Source organism: Anolis sagrei, chromosome 4 (assembly GCF_037176765.1).
Source record: "Anolis sagrei isolate rAnoSag1 chromosome 4, rAnoSag1.mat, whole genome shotgun sequence".
Taxonomy (NCBI): Eukaryota; Metazoa; Chordata; class Lepidosauria; order Squamata; family Dactyloidae; genus Anolis; species Anolis sagrei.
This window is the reverse complement of record NC_090024.1, coordinates 202860641-202885901: the sequence shown is the minus strand read 5'-3', so window position 1 is coordinate 202885901 and position 25261 is coordinate 202860641. Positions and strand designations below refer to the sequence as shown.

General features: G+C 41.2%; 1 protein-coding gene across 3 annotated transcripts in view; it reads left to right on the top strand.

Moving 5' to 3' along the window:
* SYT6 (synaptotagmin 6) overlaps positions 1-25261 on the top strand; it is a 183453-nt gene that overhangs the window by 93268 nt on the left and 64924 nt on the right. For all 3 annotated transcript variants that reach the window (XM_060772584.2, XM_060772586.2, XM_060772585.2), the window contains exon 3: positions 12588-13146. In XM_060772584.2, the coding sequence (XP_060628567.2) occupies positions 12588-13146 (559 nt within the window). The remainder of the gene's footprint in view (positions 1-12587; positions 13147-25261) is intronic.

Here is a 25261-nt window from a genome sequence, read left to right as displayed (position 1 = left end):
TACAAGAGCTGCGAGGCAGGATTCCCAAAGAGAGCTATTTACTGAGAAAATAAGGAGTACTGTGGAAAATTAGCATCAACACCAGGACCCTATAATTTATGGAATTTCTTAATAATATGTCCCTATGTTCATTATTATATTTAATATATATTCTTACATATAAATGTGCAATTGCCATGAAAAATAAGTCATAAGTTATTTTTGTCTATTGTATTCATTTATCCCAACCAGAGAGACACCATATAATCCCTAACATTTATTCTCACAGCTCAGACCAGAATTTTGATGTTCAAAAATAATTGTGGCTGTGACTAGAATTTCCACCACTCCCTGCTTAGGATAGATACAGTGCACTTTACTGCATGGCCATATGGCCAAATCCTTTTAAAATAATTTTTTACAACAAGTGAAAATTACATTTTTTTAATTGTCAGAATAAAAGCCATGTTTTAGCCTGGTGCATTAAAAATAGAGAGTCGTTTATATAAATTAATAAATATTTAGAAGATCTAATAATCTGAAGGAGTGGAATCTGGTTCTCAAACATTTAAGTCAGGGGTCAGAATCCTACAGATACTTTGGACCCCAGCTTCCAGCCACTTACTATTGATCCTGATGGGAGCTGCAGGACATATGGTATCCTGCCCTTCCAGTAAATAGTCATCTGGAGCTTAGTTTGATTGTACTATGATTGTACTATATAAATTTGTTAGATTTTAGGACTACACATATTTTTTGCTGGTGACTTAAGAGCTCTTCAGAGGATTCATAATACAATAATCAGGCTATTGTTTCACAATGTGACAAGTCCAATGCACATTTTACTCTCAGTACATTTAGGGTCAATATGTTGTCGCATGAATCAACTTGCATAAAACCACCAGAGCTTGGAAAACTGTGTTGTTGTTTTTTTAAAAAGTATCCAGTTATAGTTATAGGCCAAAATCCTATAATTGGAGTTGCGTATGTGGAATTATGCATTGATTGTGCTGCACACCTTTGTGTTAAATTGCACATTCTACAGTTGCAGGCATACTCAAATGTGTGACTTGAATGTACAACCAAATGCTCATGTGCACTATATTCATGGAAATCTGTATGCTTATCTGCATGTGCCACTGTATCTCACACACAGTGTCACTTCTGCAACCTTGAATTGAATGTGGGCCTTCCACATCAGGCACAAAGGTCCAGCCACTTCTGGAGGAGATCTATGTGAGACATCAACAGCTTTTGAGTTAAGTTTTTCCTCACCACCACTGCTACCCAAATTAGTTGTTATGGTTCTTAAAAGTATGTCTGCTTCTTGGAAATTTGTAGCTTTTTAGTTATTTTTAAAAATAAAACAAAACAAAAATACCTGAATCCTGCAGCCTGATACAAGTCAAAAGGCAGTGTTTGAATCATGTAATATACTTCTGCCATAATGTAGGTGAAGGCACACCCTTGTGGCTATGAAAGCTACTTTAAAAATAATAGTTATGTTGGAGGAGTGAGTTTATCCCCCAATGAGTTACAAACATAATAGATTTTAGTTATAGCTTCTTGTTAAGGCTTCTTGTTAAGGTACAGAGCTAATTACAAGCAACATGTGCTTTGTCAAGTTACTTCTGAGCTCTGAAAATCAGCCTGCAAGAATGTGACTCTGGGAAAATTGGGAAGGTCTCTAGCAGAATAGAGAGCTAGTTCTATTCTATCAAACCATATGATTTTTGTCTGTTGCTCTGGGCCATGTCTCCTGTAAATGTCTGTAATAATCCCTTCTTCTTGAATATCTTCTTGACACTTTGTAAAGCACTGAGTGATTGCACACAAAAGAGCTATTATGCTGAACCTTCAGCTGACACACACCTCCTGGCCCTGGAGGACCCCCCCCCCCCGACTGTTAGTCTCTGCCAAAGGTTGCCTTGATAGTGATCCAGCTGACATCCTATGCCTGTCTCCCTGTGGGCCCTTGATCTCCACCAAAAGATTCAAACCCCGTTACAGTGACTTGACCTCATTGTGTCAAGCTGTCAATATGCTTGTGGCCACTTTAATTTTGTTAGGACTCAGGGAGGCAGGGAGACATATCAGTGACATGGCGGACTGTCAGATGGAATTACAGCCTTTTGCTCTCTTTCTTGCTTATGTGGCTCAAAGCAGGAATAATTAGATAAACGGAATTGACATGTTACTCACTGCATTGGCTTAGAGGGAGATGCATCTCAGTGTTCAAGATCAGCCATTGCCTCAGGGTTGCTCCTTCACTCAAGCCTCAGTTGAAGGCCTGATACATGAGGGGGATTCATTACAATGGGTAGGGACCTGAGGACTCTGAGAATTCCTTCCCCAAGGGTCGTTGACACTAAAGTCTGGTTTGCATTGTCTTTTCAGCTGGCACTGGGGATGTATTTATCTTTGTTGCACTTAGACATATGGTAAAGGAGAAATGTATGTCTGGATGCCAGTCAGGGCGATCTACAGGGGACAGATTTTTCCTAGTGCTAATTCCTTTGCTTTTTGATGCAAACCAAAAGATGGGTCTTGCTGATTCAGTCTATCTCAGATGACATCTCATTTTCAATCTGATCAATTCTGTTAAGCTTGCAAGTCAAGTCTGTTGTTTGCTCTCCAGTAACTGAGATTCAGAAACACACTCCCTCTCAACCTGAAAGTTATATCTTGCCATTGTCATTGATAGATCTATTTTCAGTGAACATATCTTGTCCAGTCATCACCAGGGCTTAGAAAATTTACTTTTTGGGGGGATTACTGCTCAGAGACTCCACAAGAGGGATTTCAGGATTTGTAATGGGAAAAGGGAACTTCTCCAAGTGCTGGCTCATTTTAGTTTGGTGCCAACATGACTAGCCAAGGGAGTAATAGTTGAACACATCTGAAGGGCATCCATTTTGAGAAGGCTGATCTAGTCACATAAATCAACATTTAAGATGGTACAGCTTGTAGTCACAGATACCACTCTTAACTGTGCAAGGTATACAATAGTAATGTTTTTTTGCAGTTTTGTTTGTTCTTTTCTTCATCATTCAAAGACTAAATTAAAGCAACCGACCAACCTGAATCACTACTTGTCAAGAGTAGTGCCCCTCTCAGAAATTGTTGCCATGCTCTTCACCATGAATGGCTAGCCTATCCTGGAGATTGAAACATTATGCCATACTTGATAGAGAGGAAGATGGGCAGCAGTGGTGGTGGCACTTCCACATCTTTTCTGCCATGGAAGGATTTGGAAGGGAGGTTAAAATTAACATAAAGATAGCACAAAACATCACAACAATAGCAGTGGCGTATTATCTAGCATCCCTCACATGGAAACAAAAGAAGGGGAATCAGCATACATTGGAGAATAGAAGGTAGACTACTTTTTGAACAGGAAAGGTGAAAAGGACAATATCCTATGAAGATGACCAGATCATTTCCCCATAGGGTTGTTGTAGGTTTTTCAGGCTGTGTGGCCATGTTCTAGAAGCATTCTCTCCCCATTCATGTCTCCAAGTATTAAAAAGAATAGTTAGCTCCTTTGTTACCACCTCTCAATTATCTTGGTTACATGTGGGGTAGACTTGACTCAAACTGTCACCTCCATCTTCCCCTCCTTCTTCCATGGCAGGAAATGTGTGGAATAACCAATCTCCTCCTGCACCTCAATAGGAAGCTTTGTTCACTGGCTTTGCTATTGCAGATAGGATGCCCACAATGTGTTTGTATTCAAGGGGTGGCCTCTGCCCGCACAGAAGAGGAGTTGTAGCCCCTGTTCTCCACAAAGTCCTGGACAGCAGTGGTGTGGGGACAAATTAACCTCATGACAAAACCATTCATGATAGATTGCATATACCTCAGATGCTAGAGCATGTTTGTGGAGACCATAGGATAATTGTGGTTGAAGCACAAGGGCAAAGTTTTTCCCAAGTTATGTACAATCCCTTCTCACCATTTCCATTTACCGGAAGTCTTTGAATACCACATGTCCCGGAACTCTTAGCCAGCTGATATTGCCACTGGGCATACAGCCTGGGGAATTCTGGGAGTTGTAACCCATAAAATAACCTTTCCACCCGCTGTTTGAATTAGACAGTAATTAAGAAAGGTGATGCAACACCCTTTCGTTTATTTATCAAATTTATAGATAATGGAGGAAGTCCCATCCCAACAGCTGGGAAAGCAAGTAGGCTGAGTGAAGGGATGGGAAAATATCCATAATGATTTTCTCTTATGTCCCTCTTTTTAAATCCTCATATACTTTCTGCTTTAAATATGAAACAATCTGTGAAATTCTTTAAAAATAAAAATGAAATAAATGAAAATGTTATACTGTCTCCACTGCCATGTTCAATGGATAGAACCTTTCCCAGCAATAGATAACTATGAGGTCCTTGCCTGCTTTATTGATGCTAAAATTTAGAAACCTTTTAGGAAAAAGGAAAGTAACAACTTTATTTGAGCCCTATAAACAAAGCTAAATATGCAGATTTTTTTTTAGTTGTAGAGACTTCGTGTTCTTTCATCTCCAATAGGAAGAAATCTGTGATTACAGATCATTGAAAGCACAGCTCATGATTAGTCAGCTTAGAACGTCATGAGGGCACCTGGAGAAATGTTTCTGAGGATGACCTCTGGAATATGTAAAAACTGCTGATGCATAAAGTACTGTAGCCCTAAGCCATGAAGGACTTTTTATGTTAATACTTTGAAGAGGACTTTGCTCATTTTACCGGGAAGCCTCATGCCAGAAGACAAATCATAGTGATACTACAGTTAACAAAAGTAGATGTGTTCCTGCACGTTATTTCTTTAACTCAGGATTTGATACCAGAGGCAGATATAATATGGAAAAAATAGGGATAGGTTCTGACACCATAAAAAGGAAAGGCAGTTCAAAATGTTTCAGTACACTCTTTATAGAATATTAACAACATCTACATGTGAACTAAAATAGTATCATACAAACAGGGCCGGCCCTAGGTAATTTTCAATGGTAAGCAAACATTATTTTGGCGCCCCCCCCCCAAAAAAAAACAATCATTGAAAAAAAAAAGGTAGAGGTGAATAAAGAGTTACCTTAAAACCAGAAGGTTACTTACATTATGTTCATATAGTTACATTACATAGAATTAACACAAATTAATGTTTTTAAATGCAAATATTTTTGTTGTTATCTTTGATCTACAAGTACGACACAAAGGTTTCACAGAAAATACAAAATCTTTGCATTATGACAATTCCGCTGAGACAATTGAAGACAGAACAGCCCTTAATACATACACATACCTATACATACACATACACACATACATGCACACAGACACACACACATATATATTATTTTATTTGGAATTGCAAATTGCAATACATTCCATCACACACACATTTAAATAAATATTGTGTGTTTACGGAACGAACGGCTTCCTTTCTGCAAGGACTTCTTCTAGAATGCATAGCAATTCCAAAGAAAATAAAATATTTTGGACCACGACTAGTAAGTCCACTGAGATGACTAAAGATAGAATAACCTTATCTATATAAATAAAAATATAATGTTCGTTTGTGGGATTAACATAACTCAAAACCCGCTGGACAAATTGGCACCAAATTTGGCAGCAAAACACATACTAATCCAATCTATGTCTGTCAAACAAAAAAATCTCTGGCTGCTTCTCATTACTTTATTTTGCATACTACCACACTACCCCAGGGTGCTGCTGCTATTATTATTATTATTATTATTATTATTATTATTATTATTAAGAGTCTAAATGGCCATCTATCAGGAGTGTTTTAATTGTGCTTTTCGCTTATGCCAGAAGGAAGTTGGATTGGATGGACCTTGGAGGTCTCCCTACTTTATGATTCTATTACTATTATTATTAATAATAGTATTATTATTAAGCAGAGTCTCTATGGCCATCTGTTAGGAGTGCTTGGATTGTGTTTTTCCCTTATGGCAGAAGGAGGTTGGACTGGATGGCCCTTGGAGGTCTCTTGTAACACTAGGATCCTATTACTGTGAATTCCTCCCAAACCCCTCCAGTGTTTTCTGCTGGTCATGGAGGTTCTGTGTGCCAAGTTTGGTTCAGATCTGTCATTAATGGGAGTTTTAATGGTCTGTGGAAGTCTGAGCTGAATCACTTGAAAGTACTCCAAATCCCATCAGCTTGATTAGCATTCAATGGCCTTGCAGACAAGAGTCAATCAAGGCCAGCTAATACGTCTCAACAATGGATTCCCCCGGGCAGGAAGCAGCCAGGCTTTGAAGCTGCAAGGTTATTTGCTGCATCAGAAGCAAACCAAGGGTAAATTTGTAATGTATATAGAAAACACAAAGTTTAAAAACTTGGCATCCAGCTGCAAGGTCATTCAGTGCTAATCAAGGTGGCAAATGTCAACACTCACACTTGCCTCAAGCAGGCAAGAGTTCTTCCCACCCTGGACATCATACCACAGGGATATATATAAACCCCACTTGCCTAGTTTCCAACAGAGTTCCCAACCTCTGAAGATGTCTGCCATTTATAACACATAACAATCTAATAAATATAAATAATTCATGATAAAAATAATAACGTAATAATTGTAAATACTATAGAATAATAAATATAATAAAATATAATAATAATAATAGTAATAATTCCAAAGCTGAGAAGGAAATGGGGGAGAGTCAGTTTCCAACAGACCTCCCAATCTCTGAGGATGCCTACCACTGATGTGGGTGAAACGTCAGGAGAGAATGCTGCTGGCACATTTTGAGCCTTCCAGGCGAAGCAGAGGCTTCAAAGGGCAGAGAGAAGAGCACGGAGTGGGGCAACAGCAGCAGCGAGGTCTTCCCCCCTTCTCCTCCAGGGTCTTCCTCCTCCTCCTCTCCATTTAGAGGTGTCTAAACGGAGAGGAGGAGGAAGAAGAGCCCAGAGGAGAAGGAGATGGCCAAGCCTCGCTGCTGCCCCACACTCCTCTCGCCGCTCTACAAGGTGCACGGGGCATGAGGGGAGGGAAAGGCGTGCACCTTTCTCTTCTCCCTCGCACGCCTTTCCTGCCTCTGCCGCCAAGAAAAGCACATGCAGGGCGAGAGAGGAAGGGCAGAGGCGCGCACCTTTCCCTTCCCCCTTGCCGCATGTGCGGCTTTTCTGCTTCCTCCCACTGCTGCCCCCGCCACTGGCGCTGCTCATGGGACAAGGCCCAATTGGAGGGAGGGGCATTTAAGGAGGCGCGTGAGCGCCCCTGGGACAAACAAAGTATTCCGCGGTCGCTTACTTCGCGTAATGGAAGAGCCGCCCCTGCATACAAAGCACTTAATCCAAAAGACATCCACAGATTACTTGCTCTTTTGGCAGCCTTCACTTTTCTTGATTTCCATTTTGGTGGCTGGGCCTGGGCCTATATCCTGTTAAAATTTGTTGGGGCAGCTGATGAATAAACTTACCTAGTGTCCCCTTTATTCTCCATTTTGGTGTTCCTTGTACTCTCAAGAAGGGATTCTGGAGGCAGCTGCTGTTTACTTGCCTGTTGTAAGCAAGCACACATGGCTATAGTGTGATTGACTAGAGTAGAAACCAGCTTTTTCCCAGCTCAAGTGTTGCTTATTGTTCTGATTACTACATATACATATACTTCCTGCAATCTAATATTAAAAACATGGGTTTCTCCAGCTCCCCTTCACCATTATCCCAATGCCAACGCTACTATATATCCAGCTAGACAAAAGATAAAGGGGGAAGGGGAGATGGACAAGAATGAAAATACATTCTTTAAACGTGCTTCTTTTTAGAGGCTTTGTTAACTGAGATCAGCTTGTACTAGAATTCATCACCTGATGGGTTTTATTTCATTGCAGTATGTTTTTGTGCATACTGTAAAGATCATATGTATTAAGCTTTTTAAGGGGATAGATTCCAATAGCTTAGATAGCAACTTTAAAATTCAAACTGAAACCCCCAAATAGATTCACTACCCCACTGACAAAAAGCTCCCTATCTGTCACAGTGCCCCAGAAATTTTTGCAGGTGAAGTTTTAAATCCAACTTTACATTAAATAGTAGTCGCTGTCATTGAAGAGGTTGTGCCACTTCCCACAATTGGTTCTTATTCAGCCACCTCTTCTAATAGATTCCTGTTGAACTACAGTCTTTAAGCACAGTAGTTTTACAAAAATTGTAATGCTTATAGGACCTGCTATATAAGGCAGTTCCAGCTGGCAGTGCATAGTTCTGGATCAGTGATCTGTAGTTCCTCTCTTCTCCCAAACAGGTCAGAAATGGCATAACGGAAAGTTTATTGACCAATCTCCAGTTTCCACTTGTGTGCTGTTCTCCCATGGGAAATCTGCCTTCCCTGTTCAGCCCAGTCATCCTCTTTGTAGGTGCATTTATAATTCATACAGCATTTGAAAATATATATTCTTTTTACACTGATCAGATGAAATTGTCTTCAAACTTAAAGTGTAACTTGGGCACTGTTCCATTATCTTGGTGGAGGCCAAAAGGGGGCACTAGAGAAAGACACCCCCCCCCCCGGAAAAAGAGAGAAGTTGTTTCTTTGCCTATGGCTATGCAAGGGCAGCCAGACAGTTCCTGGGGGTTCCCTCACAGCCAATTAGCAACCAGAAGGAGAAAGTTGCAAAAGGAGCCAAAGGTTGCCTAAGGAGTTACAAGATGCTTGGAGGAGTCAATCAACTCTATGAAGGAGGAAACTAATGTTAAAAGAGCAGTGGAAGAACAGTATTCGGTACCACGCCTGATGTTTTTGCGCCATCCACACCTGATACTGTCAAATGCAAAGTTTGAAAAAATATAATTCTGGATTCCCATTTTCTGTATTTCTCAGTCAGCATGGAAAATGTACTTGTTCTGGGAACTGTTATCCAATGTAACTATTCTTAGCTCTATCACATAGACAAATTTGCTGATATAAAACCTGATTTATTTTTACTTTATTTATTTATTTATTTTTGAGCTGGTGGATGGGCAGACTCGCTGCTCTACAGAGCAGTCTGAACTTACCATATTTTCCGGCATACAAGGTGACTGGGGGTATAAAATGACCCCCAACTTTTCAACACAAAATACAGAGTCAGGGATATACTCACTGTTCAAGATGACTCCACATTCCATGAAGACCAGCTGGGGGTGATGGCCTGCTGGGCTGTCCCCACAGCCCCCACTGTTCTACCCACTTTACTTTCAAGGCCCTCCTCTGCCCCGCCATTCACCTCATCCGAAGGCCACTGGGCTCACCTTAGGCCAAGGAAGCGCCTCCGGAAGATGACTCCTAGCAGCCCTGGGTGGCGGCGTGCCTGGGATGTGCTTACTGCGGCATTCTGGTAGCCATAGGAGTCAGGGAACAACGAGTCCCAGAATGCCTCAGTGAGCACATCCCAGGCACACTGCTGCCAGGGCTACAGGGAGTCATCATCTGAAGGTGCAAGGAAGCGCCTTTGGATGACTCCCAGCACCCCTGGCAACTCCTACAGCTCTCAGACACCTTCGGATGACTCCCAGCAGCCCCGGTGACAGCGTGCCCAGGATGTGCCTGCTGAGGCATTCTGGGAGCCATAGTTTCCTGACTCCTATGGCTCTCAGAATGCCTCAGTGAGCACATCCCAGGCACGTTGCTGCCTGGGGCTGCTGGGCTTCTCGTCTGGAGGCCCAAGGAAGTCAGGAAACTATGGCTCCCAGAATGCCTCAGCGGGCACATCCCAGGCACACTACCACCGGTGCTGCTGAGAGTCATCCGAAGGCGCTTCTTTGGGCCTAGACGAGCCCAGTGGCCTTCAAAGTAGGTAAGCATCGGGGGCAAAGGAGAGCCATGAAAGAAGAGCTGGGAGACCGGCGAGGGCTGCGGGAACAGCCCAGCGGGCGATCACCCGGGGCCAGTCTCCATGGCAATACAGCCTGCCACTCCTCCCCGTGCCCTCCCTCCGCCTTCCTCCTCCTCCACCCTCCTCCCTCCCTCCTAAGATAGTTGTATTTTTTTATTTTAATTATTATTATTTTAATTTTATACCCAGCGTACTAGATGACCCTTGATTTTTCATAAGATTTTCCAGGCCTAAAAAGTCATCTAGTACACTGGAAAATATGGTAACTTTCCACATCAGTCCTAGGGATAAGATCCATATGAAACAGAATGCAAAGGGAAGTTGCTGTCAATTGTTAGGCCGCAACATGTTTGAACCAAGTTATGGTACCGTTCCATTATCTGGGCAGGGACCACAAGGGGGTGCTAGAAAAAGAACGATAGTCCATTTTATGTGGGTGGAGGGTGGGTTGAAGGAATAAAATCATTTCCCCCTGTTTTCCTGTTAGCCACCCCACCTATATCCTCATTGTGGAAACAACCGTTTATGATATGGGAGGGGGGGTGGAAGGGGCATAAACAATGAAAAAGAGGGAAAATGGTTTCCTCCTGTAACTCCCCCCCCCCTCTTAAAATTGACTCTCCTCTCCCTCCCCGTATGCACATGGGCAACGAGATGGCTCCCAGGCACACCCTCAGGGCCGATCGGTAGCTGGAAGTTTAACTAGACCGAGGAGCTTCTTGCACATCCAGGAGAGGAGATGAAATCACAACCTCACACACACCCCATGATCCATCTACTGGATCTCAATCACAGGCAGCAATAGCTTTTAATCCACTACAATTAACTCATAAACTCAAGGAGACTCTCTGAAGAGGAAAAAGACTGATTCTCGATTTGCAAAACTGGCTTTGTAGTTTTCTACAAGATGTAACTGTTGTTGTGTGGGTAGGTGCATATAATTTGAAAGGAGCTATTAGTAGTTTACCAAAAAGTCCATGTGATCCATTTAGGAATGCATCCAAGAAGCACAATTTTTTTTCTGAAATAATTGTCAGAAATTCATATTGAATATCCCTTATCTGAAATGCTTGGGACTAGAAGTACTTAGAATTCTGGATTGAGGGTGGTGGAATACCTGTATTTGCTTAGATATACATAATGAGATATCTTGGAAATGGTATCCAAATCTAAACATAAAATGTATTTATTTGCAATATATACCTGAGACCATCAAAAGGCAGAACTAACACTCTCTCAGCCACACATATGAGAATTTCAGATATTGGAGCATTTAGGATTTCGGAATTTCAGATAAGTTTAAGCTGCATGTGTGTGTGTGTGTGTGCTCACGCACGTGCACGTGTGAATGCTCAGATATGTGCAGATGTTTGCATTATAGTCACCAAAAAACCAATTTCCCAACCTTAGAAGCACTTGAAGAGACCACAAGGGCCAGCCTGTTCAACCTCTTGCCATGCAGGAATACACAATCAAAGTACTTTTTACTTATACGTTGTTATGCGCTTTATGTCAATTCAGATTTATGGGGACTTTATTCTGGGGTTTCATGACAAAATGTATTAATGGTAATCTTGCCATGGTCTTTTCTTTAGGCTGAGAGGATTTCTAAAAGTCACCTAATGGGTTTCCATGGCTTAGTGGAAAATTCAAGTTCTGGTCTCCTAGAGTCCTACCCCAACACTCAAATCACAACACCCCATTGACTCTTATCTTTTGAAATATCTGGTCTATATTTGTATATTCTCTCTCTCTCTCTCAGTTTGTTTGTGATCCTTTTCATTGTATAACAAATCAGGAGGGTCTATAGCCATCACTGAAGATGAATATACCAGAAAGAGTTATAAAAGTAGTAATAAAAATATTTCCTTGTAGGAAGGTCATCCTACTCCTTCATTGTTTGTTTGTATAGTGAGCAGACTCATAAAGAGTATCTCTATCCTCAGAGTGGGGACAAAAGGCACTCTGGTTCCTAGAAGAACTGACTGCATAATCTCCAATAGAAAAGAGGGGAAAAATTGTCCCGAATCTATTGCTACAACAGTAAATTGAAACCTCATGTGTTCCTTGCATTCATGATCATCACATTGGCTCTTTCATTGCAAGCAATTGAATGTACGGACAATCTGTGGGTTAATGGGAACTTCCCAAACCAAAGAATAGCTCCAGACTCCCCAGGAGATGCTTTTATGGGAAGCCCTCAGTCTAGGAGGGACTTGGCTGCAGCTCAGCTAATGTGTGATTCTAGGCTTTAACCACCAGATTTGTTCTTAACAGCTAATGGAAAGGCTCTAGCTTCTGTGGGAGGTAGTATGCCTTGCATTTAAGAAGTCTGAGATTTCAACTAAGCCTCTAGTATCTGTGATAGGGCTGAGAAAGCCCTCCATTCAAATTCTGGAGATGCATTGCCAGTCGGTATAGCTAACATGGTAAAGTGGTTTGAGCATTGGGCTATGACTCCAGAGACCATTCTACATTTGGCCATAGAAACCCACTGAGTGAGCAGGTGACATGCTAAGTCCCAGAAACCCCTGCAATAGGTTCGCCTTAAAGTCACCATAATTCAGAAATGACTTGAAGGCACACAACAACAACATAGACAATTGATAATGAGCATTAGATTTGAGTAAATAGGGTAATACTGCATTCCCCTACTTGGCTTGTGCAGCATGTTCCATCACATTGTCTTCTACCTTTCAAACAAGGCCAAGCATTCAGAAAGGAGTGAGACTATATGCCAGTATACAACAGACTTTCCTCTTCTTATCTCTTGCAGGCACATTTCTTTCAAAAGGCACCTACCCCGGCAGATGCACGTTTCCAGCGTGGACTATGGCACAGAACTACCACTCGCAGCCGAGCAGCCAACTTGCATTGGTCGGATCAAACCAGAGCTGTACAAACAGAAATCTGTGGACTCTGAGGATCCAAAGAAAGAGGCGGAAAAAACTTGTGGAAAAATAAATTTTGCTTTGAAATATGATTATGAGATTGAGACATTGATTGTGAGGATCATCAAAGCTTTTGACTTGCCGGCCAAGGACCTCTGTGGCAGTTCGGACCCTTATGTCAAGATCTACCTCTTGCCAGACAGGAAGCGCAAATTCCAAACGCGTGTACATAGGAAAACTCTCAATCCCACCTTTGATGAGTCCTTTCAGTTTCCTGTGCCATATGAAGAGCTGGCTGACAGGAAGCTCCACCTTAGCGTCTTTGACTTTGACAGGTTCTCCCGGCATGACATGATTGGGGAAGTGATCTTAGAGAACCTCTTTGAGGCTTCAGATCTTTCTCGGGAAACCTCCATCTGGAAGGATATTCAGTATGCCACAACTGTGAGTATTTGCTTTTGCCATTAGTTTGTGGAAGGAACTGCAGGCTGCTCCTGTGAACAGTTTGAAGCAAGTTAATGGGTTGATAATGCAAGCCATGTTAGATATTGAAGGGAGAGATTTGGCATAGATAGACCAGTAGGTCATCTTCTTTTAGAGGTTTTCAGTATACTTCCATTTCCTTATACTACTAGCAAGGAGATCCTGTACCCTCCAACTGTCTTGATTTGGCAAAGACAGTCCCAATAAGTCCTCAGTCATCCCATTTTTTCAGATACTTAAAAATGTCGCAGTTTCTCTCTCCCATTTTCCCTCTTTGTCCTCAGCTTACTTCATTTGCTGCATTCAACATGAAAAAGTAATCTGCAATCAATTAATTCAGCAGGAAGGAGAGGAAAGGAGGCAGACAGTAGATTTAGACCACAGCAAAGTGCTATATTCTCCTAACTTCTGTATTCTTTCTCATTAATAACTTTTATCATATTCCCCACATTATGACATTGCTTGGCAAGGCATGCCCTTGTTTTCATTACGAAATGTTTGTGGATATGAGATCCACTTTGTTTGGGGCTGGGCAGCTGGAGCATAAAACAATTTTACTGCTATGGCAGTTGGCACAGTTTTATTTTTTGTTTATAAATATGGTAGAACTGAAAGTGCCTTCTTAGGCTGAATCTACACTGTCATATAATTCATCTTCAGAATGCAGATTAACTGCATTGAACTGGATTGTATGACAGTGGAGACGCATTCTGAATCTGCATTTTGAAATTATATGTCAATGTAGATCCAGCCTTAGTGTCTTTGACTTTAATGAGTTTTCCTGAAGTCACATATTCACTTGTGGTTTGAATTCCTCAGCCTTTTTGGTAAGTTTTTATTGATTACTTCCATTTTTGTATTGCAAAGAGGAAGAGAACCAGTGTTGTGTCGTGGTTAGAGCAGTGGGCTACAACTTTGGAGACCAGGCTTTAAAACTCTGCTCAGCCACAGAACCAAACTGGGCAAGTGACACAATTTTGGCCTCAGAGGAAAGCAAGCCCCCCCCCCCCCCCCAACATATCTTGTGATATTTTCACCTTAGAGTTACCATAAGTCAGAGACAACTTGAAGGCATATATGTACAACAATTGTGGAGGGCAGAGAAGTGGGGTTTTCTTGCATAATGCTACGGCAAACAGCATTTTTGTCAATTACTCTAATTTTTGTCCCTCCAGTATGAAATGGTGAGGATTGTGACGCCTGGAGTTGATCTGGAGCCATGTGCATTTCATTCACACTTACTTTCCCTTGTTTTTCTTTCTTTTCTTTTTTTTTAACCTCTTGATTGGCATATTGCCAATCCCATCACTGGCTCTTGAGCTTGTGTCTGTCCTTTATAATAGCATCATAATTGTTCATGTTACGATAATGCAGCCTCCAATTTTTGAAATGGTAATGCGTTTTATGATAATGCAAGCCGGGTTGATAATTTAGGGTGAGTTATATAGATCCAGCTTCTATTACATTGTAAAGAAGGATGAAAGTAGTCTGTTTTGTTGTAAAAGCCTTTTTTATAATTCTATTCTCTAAGGAGGCCTAGGATCTCTTCACATGGGCTAAAAATTGGCTACGGCAATTGGTGGTTTTTTTTGTTTGTTTTGTTTTTGCTGTTTCGTCACAGAGCCTGCCTGCTCCCATCACACACTGGAAAAGTACTTCCAGAGCAGCTCCATGGTGAAAGTACCAAAAAAAAATCCTACCAAGAACTATGGGTTGAGCTGGTTTCCTGAGGCTCCCATCCCACCGTCCCCCTCCGTGTGATGAGATAGGAGAGAAGTCAGGACGGTGCAGGGCATGGGGCAATAGGTTCCCATGCCCCCTGGCCATGCACCGCCGGGATCACCAGAATCCATGAAAATACTCAGTGATTCCAGAGTGACATGTGAGGAAGTCCCTAGACTAGTATGTTTTAAAAGAGACTGGCCATATCATGTCATCTATGGTTTTTTCTTCCTTGGAAATAATTTTCCTCATTCCTTTAAGTTTGAAACACTGGATAAACTCCTCCATGATAACCTTAGATTCCAGGTTTCACCTGATACCATATAATGTGATAAAAGTTGGCTCTAATAACTTGTCCTGAATTATCAACCTGTCTGAAACAATGCACAGACATCTTATAGACCAGTGGTTCTCAACCTGGGTTCCCCAGATGTTTTTGGTCTACCACTCCCAGCAATTCCAGTCAGTTTACCAGCTGTTAAGATTTCTGGGAGTTGAAGGCCAAAAACACCTGGGGACCGCAGTTTGAGAACAATCATTTTGGCACCACATCCTCTGATGGTGTCACCCAGCGCAGTCTGCACCCCTTACACCCCCAAGTGACGCTACCATTCTCCCCACTCCAAGCACACCCAAGGGTTCACTGCACAGGATTACTGAAGCAGGTAGCAATTTCAAAGCACCGTTTTCAGGTATCACAAAAAAGTCAATGAATTAATTGTTGGTTGTTTGATTTCAGTTGCATTTTTATTGATGATAGGTAGAAGTTGATAGCAAGTTCTTCTAAATCATGCAGTAGAATAATTGTTCCAGGTCCTGTGTTCATGGACTAGGCAGTGCACTTCATACAACAAAATATGTAGGGCCAAGCCTGGATATGCAGGCATTATAGTTTTTTGCTAAAATTATGCAAGGGACCAAGAACGGTGTGGGAAACTGTGGAAGAGGAAGGGTTAATAATAAGGACCGAGGAAAGTGTGAGCTTGAACGTTTTTTTTTTCAAACTATAATTCTCATTATTCTTTAACCTGAGAGATTATGGGAACTGAAATCATAGAAAGGAACTTTCCCATGGTCTGTCGAAGGCAATAATTCGAGTTGGATTTTAAAAACCTGGATTTTAAGTAAAGCTGCAAACTCATATGTTCCATGCATTGCTATATTTTTTAAAATGCTGAAGCTGCCAGATTTTGTATTATCTGCTATTTTTCAGTTCCCTGTAGCTATTTAAATTCTTAAATCCCCCTGCTGATAGTAAGAAAACCACAGTTGAAGCAGGCCAGTATTTAATAAGAATTCCCCTCTCTTTTCCATATTATTTTGATTTGCTGATTCAGCTATTCATGTTTATATATCAAAATAGATTGGATCAGATCTAGGGATCCTTTCACAATTATTGCACTTTGATTGTGTTTTAGTTGCCATGGTTTTGAGGTTTATAATTTGGTAGAATCATAGAATCATAGAATCAAAGAGTTGGAAGAGGCCTCATGGGCCATCCACTCCAACCCCCTGCCAAGAAGCAGGAATATTGCATTCAAATCACCCCTGACAGATGGCCATCCAGCCCCTACTTAAAAGCTTCCAAAGAAGGAGCCTCCACCACACTCCGGGGCAGAGAGTTCCACTGCTGAATGGCTCTCACAGTCAGGAAGTTCTTCCTCATGTTCAGATGGAATCTCCTCTCTTGTAGTTTGAAGCCATTGTTCCGCGTCCTAGTCTCCAAGGAAGTAGAAAACAAGCTTGCTCTTTCCTCCCTGTGGCTTCCTCTCACATATTTATCATATCATATCTCCTCTCAGCCTTCTCTTCTTCAGGCTAAACATGCCCAGCTCCTTAAGCCGCTCCTCATAGGGCTTGTTCTCCAGACCCTTGATCATTTTAGTCACCCTCCTCTGGACACATTCCAGCTTGTCAATATCTCTCTTGAATTGTGGTGCCCAGAATTGGACACAATATTCCAGGTGTGGTCTAACCAGAGCAGAATAGAGTGGTAGCATTACTTCCCTAGATCTAGACACTATGCTCCTATTAATGCAGGCCAAAATCCCATTGGCTTTTTTTGCCACCACATCACATTGTTGGCTCATGTTTAACTTGTTGTCCACGAGGACTCCAAGATCTTTTTCACACGTACTGCTTTCGAGCCAGGCGTCCCCCATTCTATATCTTTGCATTTCATTTTTCCTGCCAAAGTGGAGTATCTTGCATTTGTCACTGTTGAACTTCATTTTGTTAGTTTCGGCCCATCTCTCTAATCTGTCAAGATCGTTTTGAATCTTGCTTCTGTCCTCTGGACTATTGGCTATCCCTCCCAATTTGGTGTCGTCTGCAAACTTGATGATCCTGCCTTCTAATCCTTCATCTAAGTCATTAATAAAGATGTTGAACAGGACCGGGCCCAGGACGGAACCCTGCGGCACTCCGCTCGTCACTTCTTTCCAGGATGAAGAGGAAGCATTGGTGAGCACCCTCTGGGTTCGTCCATTTAACCAATTACAGATCTACCTCACCGTAGTTTTGCCTAGCCCACATTGGACTAGTTTCCTTGCCAGAAGGTCATGGGGGACCTTGTCGAAGGCCTTACTGAAATCCAGGTACGTTACATCCATGGCATTCCCCGCATCTACCCAGCTTGTAACTCTATCGGTGAGGCACTGGATTTCTCTGTCAGAGAATCTTAAATACTCCTCCCTAAACCACAAATCCCAGGCTTCACGGGAATATAGTGTCTAATGTGGAAGGCTGCAGAATTATGCAGTTTCATGCCTAGATTAAGCTCACTGAAATAAATGGGATTTAAGTTAATGTTTGCGTGAGATTAGATGTATGGTGCATGACTACATTTAGATACAATCTTACCTTTTTGAGAATCTTTTCTTCACATCCATGTATTAATCTAGGACTGTACCAAGACATGCATTGAATATAGGCAGTCCCAGAGTTACAAACATCCGACTTACAAATGACTCATAGTTAAGAACAGAGCTGAAACAACAGGAAGTGAGAGAAATCTATTCCTCAGAAGGGAAATGCACTCCTGGAAGAGTTATCATGAGAAAAAGGTGTCTCAACTGAAGCTTTATCACGAATCTTTGTTTCCACAATAAGCCAATTTTTTCAAAATCCAATTAACACAGGGGCAGAAAGTAAGGTGAAATCTTCTGAACAGAGGAATAGACAGCAAAATAAATGCTACATGGTGTTAACTCTTCCCTATGCTATCCAAAGCTTATATAGATAAAAAAATTATCTGTTCCAACTTACAAACAAATTCATTTTGCTCATAACTTGGGGACTGCCTGTACATGCTTTTTGTTTCCTCTCAGGCTACAGGAGATTATTGTAGCCCCGTTTCAAAGGAGATAAAGCTTTGTCTCTTTTGTGGGAGAAGCCAGTCTTCTCTCTAGAATAGTATTGAGCAAACACGAAAGAAGAGGAAGGCTGGACCGAACCCAAGAACCCTCCAGTTCAGGATTCTGTTCACACTTTGGCCAACAAAGAAAGCCCATGAGCAGGACAGTAAGGCATTCACTCCTTCTTGTTCCATCAGCACCTGGGGTTCAAAGGGATTCTGTCTCACTTGGCACATGAGTCCCAGCTTTGGAGAAAAGACTCAGTAGAAATGAAGAAATTGTTAGAGAGAGAGAGGGAGAGATGTTTGTCAGAGGTGTTAATCTCAAGTGTTGAAAGACATCTGATTGTCATAGCACTGGTTTTCCTCATATGGTGTATCTTGCATCTTTCCTTTGTGACTGGCCATTGGAAGATACCCATGGACTTAATTTGCAGATCTGATTGTTTAAGCACATATTTATGGAGAAATCTATGATAAGAAGGGAAATGAGGGAAATACATGTTTAATTTGAACCTGATACTGCAAGTAAAATATCACGATCAGTACTCTTTAATACTCCTAGCATCCAATAATTTTTTTATACCTCTTTTTACGCTGTCTGAGTTGGTGACCATCACTATATCATGTAGTTCTGAATTCCCCAGCCCATTGGGGCTTTAACTCACCCACCTTGACAAATACGTCCTTCTCATGAAACTGCTATAAAGCATGCAAAACACCAAATCTAACTTCATAACTATTTTGACATTTGCTAGATGTCAACTCTATCTGGTGTGAGTAAAAAGTAGCTGGTTCAGAGGCAGATATGGACTAATGTATTTGTCAGGCAGTTTGTTGAGGAAGTTTAAAAATGCTGTTTCAGCCTTTCCACAGTTTATTCATCCACAATCCTTATGCGATTAAACTCTTCTGCCATTGCTTTCATGTTTCCTACCTTTCTAGTACTCCAAGGAATTATCTGCTGCTCTGGAATCCTATTTCTACTGTTGCATTTCAGTCATTACCATGAAATAGATTGCTTTTCCCACCTTAATAAGACCATTTGATTTCCCTGTGCCCTCACCTAGAGTGCTGTATCTAATCATTACATACTATCCCAGGAGGGATTTGATCATCATGCTTTGTAGCCGAACTTTGAGGATAATTTCAATAGAGTCTTTTAAATGTGATCTTTCCTATCACATCTTCTTTAAAGGAACTTGAGTAAATTTCCCTTAAACGAGGAGTTGCAGAATTTGCCAAATTTATTTTCCCTGTCCAAGTGCCAAGACTGTGAAATACCTCATCTGGAGCTTCAAGGCAGCTGCCTGGGAAAAGTTTTAATACTTCAGGTGGAAAGAAATTATTAAGTTGCGGCAGGGGTATACAGCCTGGTACTGAGCATGTAATTAGTCTCAAAAGAGCCGTTGCCTGAAGGATTTTTCTTACTTCTTGCCCTCTAAACCTTCCGCACGAAACTTAGCCTCAGAAGTGTCTCTGTCCTCTCTAGACGTGGAGAACATGGTCTCATTATTCCTATGTAAAACTCTGCATTTATCATTCTAATAGCATAACTGTCACACAGGTTTGCAAACAGTTCTGTAATGTTGTAGCAATTGCTAATGGTGCGGGAAACAGTAGGATCCTTAGCATATGCTGCTAATTTGACCTACCCAGTTTGTTTCAAGCATCCTCCTAATCGGCATCATAAATATGCATTATGCCTTAGTCAGGCTTCACCCAAGGATACTCGTGCTTGCTTTCTAATGAAGTTCTTAATCATTCCTCTTTAAAATGTGGTTGACAAGAAAGTTAAATCTATTTCTTCGTAGCAGTGGTTCAAAGATGTTGCTCCAAGCAAAAAGGTATAAAATACCAATAGAATGATTATGTCTGTAAGAAAATTCAAAGTGGGTTGAAAGAAAAACCACTACTTCTGGGCTGTGCTCTCATCGTCTCTGATTCAAAGATGGGCAACTCACAGCATGTTGAATATTAGACTGCAACTCAGCCCTCTCTAGAATGGATGATGAAAGAAGATTATGGGAGTCAATGGTTGGTTAGTCTGAAGAGGAAACTCATTGAGTCAGTTCTTGAATAATGAATCAAAATGTAGATAGATCCCATTAATAAAAGGGGCTTACTCGAGTGATTACAATAGGATTTATGCCAACATCAATAGGGTCTCATCATAAGTCAACAGGCAGCTTGAAGACAAATACACATAGACATGGGTTCTTCACCTTGATCTAATTAAAAAACACCCCAACTCTTTCTCTTTCCTCTGCCTTGGCATGCAAAGCATTTACTAAAAGGCACTTCCATTGCTTTTACCATTCCCAGCATTTCAATTTAACTGTTGTTTTGAAGAGTCATTGTGGAACAGAAATCAGCATCAGCAAAAATAAAGCAAAGGCTTCTTGGGGAGTGAACAGATCAAACATTGCTTAATTAGAACTTTACTTAGTTCAAGCACATAGTACAAGTGCTGCTTATACTTACTTACATGAATCAAACATCTGGTAATATCACACCCCATGCCCAAAAATGTAAATGACAAAGCAGAAAGTATAGTCTTGACTGGGAGAGCATCTTCTGACCTGTAATATCCAAGACCTTCTGCTAGACAGATCACCAATCTTTGCATTCTGAATAATGTATGAGTGATATAAATCTCCACTCACGATCTTGTCTGAATGAGAACATCTACTGAAATAAAAAGGCACATACTGCATGCTGCTGAGTTACTCAAACCTCTTTCATTCCATGTCATTATTTACTAACATGGGCTTTACTATAAATCCTGTGTGTGAACTTGACACTCATCATAAGCTATTCACATTACATATACCCTAAAAACTTCTGATTCCTTTTTAGTGCTAATGTATCATTGACTTAAATATAGTTCAAGATAATGAGGAAAGAGGTTTTCTACTTTTCTAACAAAGACCTTCATTATCTGAAATATCTTACTTGCTTTCTGGTTTCTAAAATATTTGGAATCTCACTTTAATTTTAAAATAAAAGGTAATTTAAGGCATCCAGAGCTAAGAGAAATGTTTCATAATATGGGTTAGGTTTCCCCAAATGTTAGTTCCCATAATGTATTTAGAGTACTGAAATATGGATAGCAGAGAAAAGCTGAAAACTGTCTGCAGGACCATCTATACCAGTGGTTCTTAAATGGGGTCCTCTTGGGGTCCCTTTAACTCAGTATTGGAGTAATGAAAAATTTGGTGACAGCAAAAAGTTGAATGCCCCTCATTTCCACAAATCTGTTAGCATCATCATCATCATCATCATCATCATCATCATCATGATGTTTATGTTTATTATGTTTATTTATGCCCTGCCTTTTCTCTCTAAAAATGAGACTCAAAGTGACCTGCACTAAAAACATTTCAGTAAAATTTAAAATCTACAAATATACAAACATTAAAACAGCATTAAATATCAATGGTATTAAAACAATTACAGTGATTAAAAACATATTGAACACTAAAACCACAGCATGCCCTGACCTGAACAAAAAGGATTTAGCCTGCTGCTGGAAGGAACAGCGGGGAGGGGGACATTCTGGCTTCCTTAGGCAGGGAGTTCCAGAGTCGAGGGGCAGCCACTGAGAAGGAAGGCCCACTCTCTCATTCCCACCAACTGTGCTTGAGATGGAGGTGGGACCAAGAGAAGGGCCTCTTCTGAAAATCTCAGAGCCTGGACAGGTTTGTACAAGGAGATGCGGTCAGCCAGATAGTCTGGACCTGAATAGTTTAGGGCTTTAAAGATCATAACCAGCACTTTAATTGTGCCCAGGAAAAAGAGCTGTCAGTCAGTGGAAGTGCTACAATAGGGGGGGGGGGGCAGCAGCAATCCACTCCCAGACAGCATGTAACTAAGGCATGTACCACCGTGGCTTTTCAAGGAACGGGCACAGTCTGGATACCTGGATTGGGTTCGATTTGGCCTGATCCATTGTTCAAATTAACATTGCTAGCATACTCGTTTCGTGAGCTGATAAGTGCAGCACTAACCTCCTCCAATGCCCACTGGCCTTAGATCTCTGTAAGAGGGCTAGGCCACTACAACTATATATGTTGGTATCAGAACAGGATGCCCCTGCAACCATCAAGAAGGAGAGGCGATCAACCCACTCCTTCTTGCTGGTCATGCAGGCACCCCATTATAACATCAGTAGACATGATGGTGACTCGGGTGCTTGCATGTTGCTCTATGGTCAGTGGGGGTCACTGGTTTAGAAACTGAAAGAGGCACTCTAAAGACCTGTAGGTAAGACACAACTTAAAAGTCTGATAAATTTCAAGCCATTTGGGAGATAATGGAGTGGGGTGAGTAAAACCTTCTGCCTGTCTGGTGATGGTGCCTGAGATTTCATGAGAAGAAAAGAGACGATCAAAGAGTGATGAAAGTATGAATGGCTGTTATTAATTTAGTGCCTGATGAAACAGAAAAATGGAGCATTAATCTTACATAGCTGGTCCTCTCTCTGGGGGTGAATGTTTATAGTTTTATAAAAGGGTTTTCTCTGCAAGCCCTCTTTATCGCGATCTTCCATGGCTGCTGTTCTACAATCGGCTGCTGTGCCTAGGCGTTCTCTTTCAAACCTGTACTTGCGATGATAAGCACATACAGATTCTGTCACGCTGGACCTCTCTCAAAGCCTGCCCTGCATGGTTGCTGTTTAATCAGACACTGTTTCATGTTTTTTCATCATCAGCTGATCTGTGCCTTGGCAAGTCAATCAGATAACTTGGGATTAATTGGGGGTACTATTACTACTGGGTGGAGCAAAGTAAATGGCAGCAGAGGGACTTATCCTCTTCACTCTCATCAGTCTAGGATGTATTACTGCACAGGATGTATTACAAGACTTGCTTATTCAGCAGACATAAAGGGCAAGGCTTAAAGTCTGAATTAATTGCCAGCCTAATTCAGATGGAATGGATTTCCAGCAGTTTTTCTCCACATACTGGTTCACATTTTGAGAATGGCCATCTGCTGCCTAGGTACCAAGTTATAAAACCAATATTCCTGCTTCCACAGGTAGGAAACATAGAATTCTCATATATCTGGCATTCTTCCCTGTTACTGGGGCAAGGGGGAGGACTCTTAGAGAGAGAGTTTTGCACTTAAAAGTGTGTGTGTTTGTATAGATGCCTCATTTGTTAAACATGTGCTTTCTGATTGAATTATATGCTGTGTGCAGCTATAGTTGATGCTTGATGTATCATGTTTAATGACATTACCAGAAGCTGCCCCCTGTTACCACCTTTATAACACGACCAGGGCACATCCCTTGTGACATCACTTGGGATTGTATCTTGGAGTCCTTCCACACAGCCCTATATCCCAGAATATCAAGACAGAAAATCCTACAATATCTGCTTTGAACTGGGTTATCTGAGTCCACAGTCACATGATGTGGGGTTTTCTGCTTTGATATTCTGGGATATAGGGCTGTGTAGAAGGGTCCTAGGTCTTGGGTTTTGGGCCTGAAATCTCTTGAGCTGGGATATGTTTTAACCTAGCCATCCTAAGTGAAAGCAGGTCCAATCCTACAGACAGTCACCTCAGTTGAGAGGCAGCATTTAGATGTTTGGAGGAGAGAGTTCTTTACTAAATAGCCTACCTGGCACGCACACACACAAACACTCACACCAAATTTACTTGCTGTCTTCATGTGTGAGAGTAGATTCTACCACTGTGGAACAAAGATTATTATTATTACTATTATTATTATGTTTATGTTTATTTATATTCCGCTTTTTCTCTCCACAAGGAGACTCAAAGCAGTTAGGATTCATCTGCCAGTCCATTTGGCTTCTTTATGAAAAACACGAAAAACAATGCCATCTTATTCTGGTTAAGTGGTCGCTAAATAACTTAGGATGGCCCTGTTTGAGAGAGTTTTCTTCTCTTGCATTGTAATGATCCAACAAATCAAATTTTATTTGCATCAAGCAAATGGTCATTGCAATTTTAACAAGTATAGTGTATATCAAACAATATAACCAACTTAAAAGCATGCTAATAATGTGTGAAAACAATCGTATTTCTAAATATATCTGTGGTACTAAAATGGTTATAAGATACAACCAATGAGGCTTAGCATGCATATAAAACCATTGAATTCCCTTTAAAATAAAATTGTATAATTTCAAACTCAGGAATTGATTTAGCTCTTATTTAAATAGCAATTGCTGTAACACTTGCACAGGCTCAGATCCTGTATCACAGAGAAAAGTGCAAAAGTACCACAGGTGGAATTATACAACCGTTCTCCTCTCACTTCTGCAGGGGTGTATCTACACTCTAGAATGAATGCTATTTGACATCACTTTAACTTTTACCCTTCAATGCTATGGAATGTGAGTTGTAGTTTGACGAGGCACCAGAATTCTTTGCCACAGAAGTCTAAAGACCTTACAAAACTGCGACTCCCATGGTTCGAGAGCATTGAGCCATGGCAATTAAAATAGTGGCAACATGCATTAAACATGTCAATGCACCCTAAGACTCACTGTTTTGCTGCTATATTCCTTAGTCTATAGCTATTCAGGAAGGAGTATTTCACTATGTCTTCCAAACCAAATGCAAAACAATCACATCATCAGCTGGGATCTGCTGCTTTCTCTGATGCATCCTGCTCTCCACCATTCAATGAATGGCTGTGAAGGGGGACCATGCCGTGGAGGGAAGGAAGAAGAGAATTCTGACCTCCATAAGTGATCAAAAGACATATCCATGCCTAGGTTGTACTTTCACATATGTAAATCACTAAAAAGGATGTCCACCATAATCTTTAAGGAGCACATTTACAAATAATTAGAAGGTTAGTCTGGCTGAAAATGAAGGCTATGCAACAAACAAAATAACAAAAACAGTGGGCCACAATTTCATCCCAAGATACACATATCTAATTCTGAAATTGATGTCTTCTTCAAATATTGGGCTTTGACATGCATGAAAGGGGCACAATCACATGTGTACATAAGCAGGATT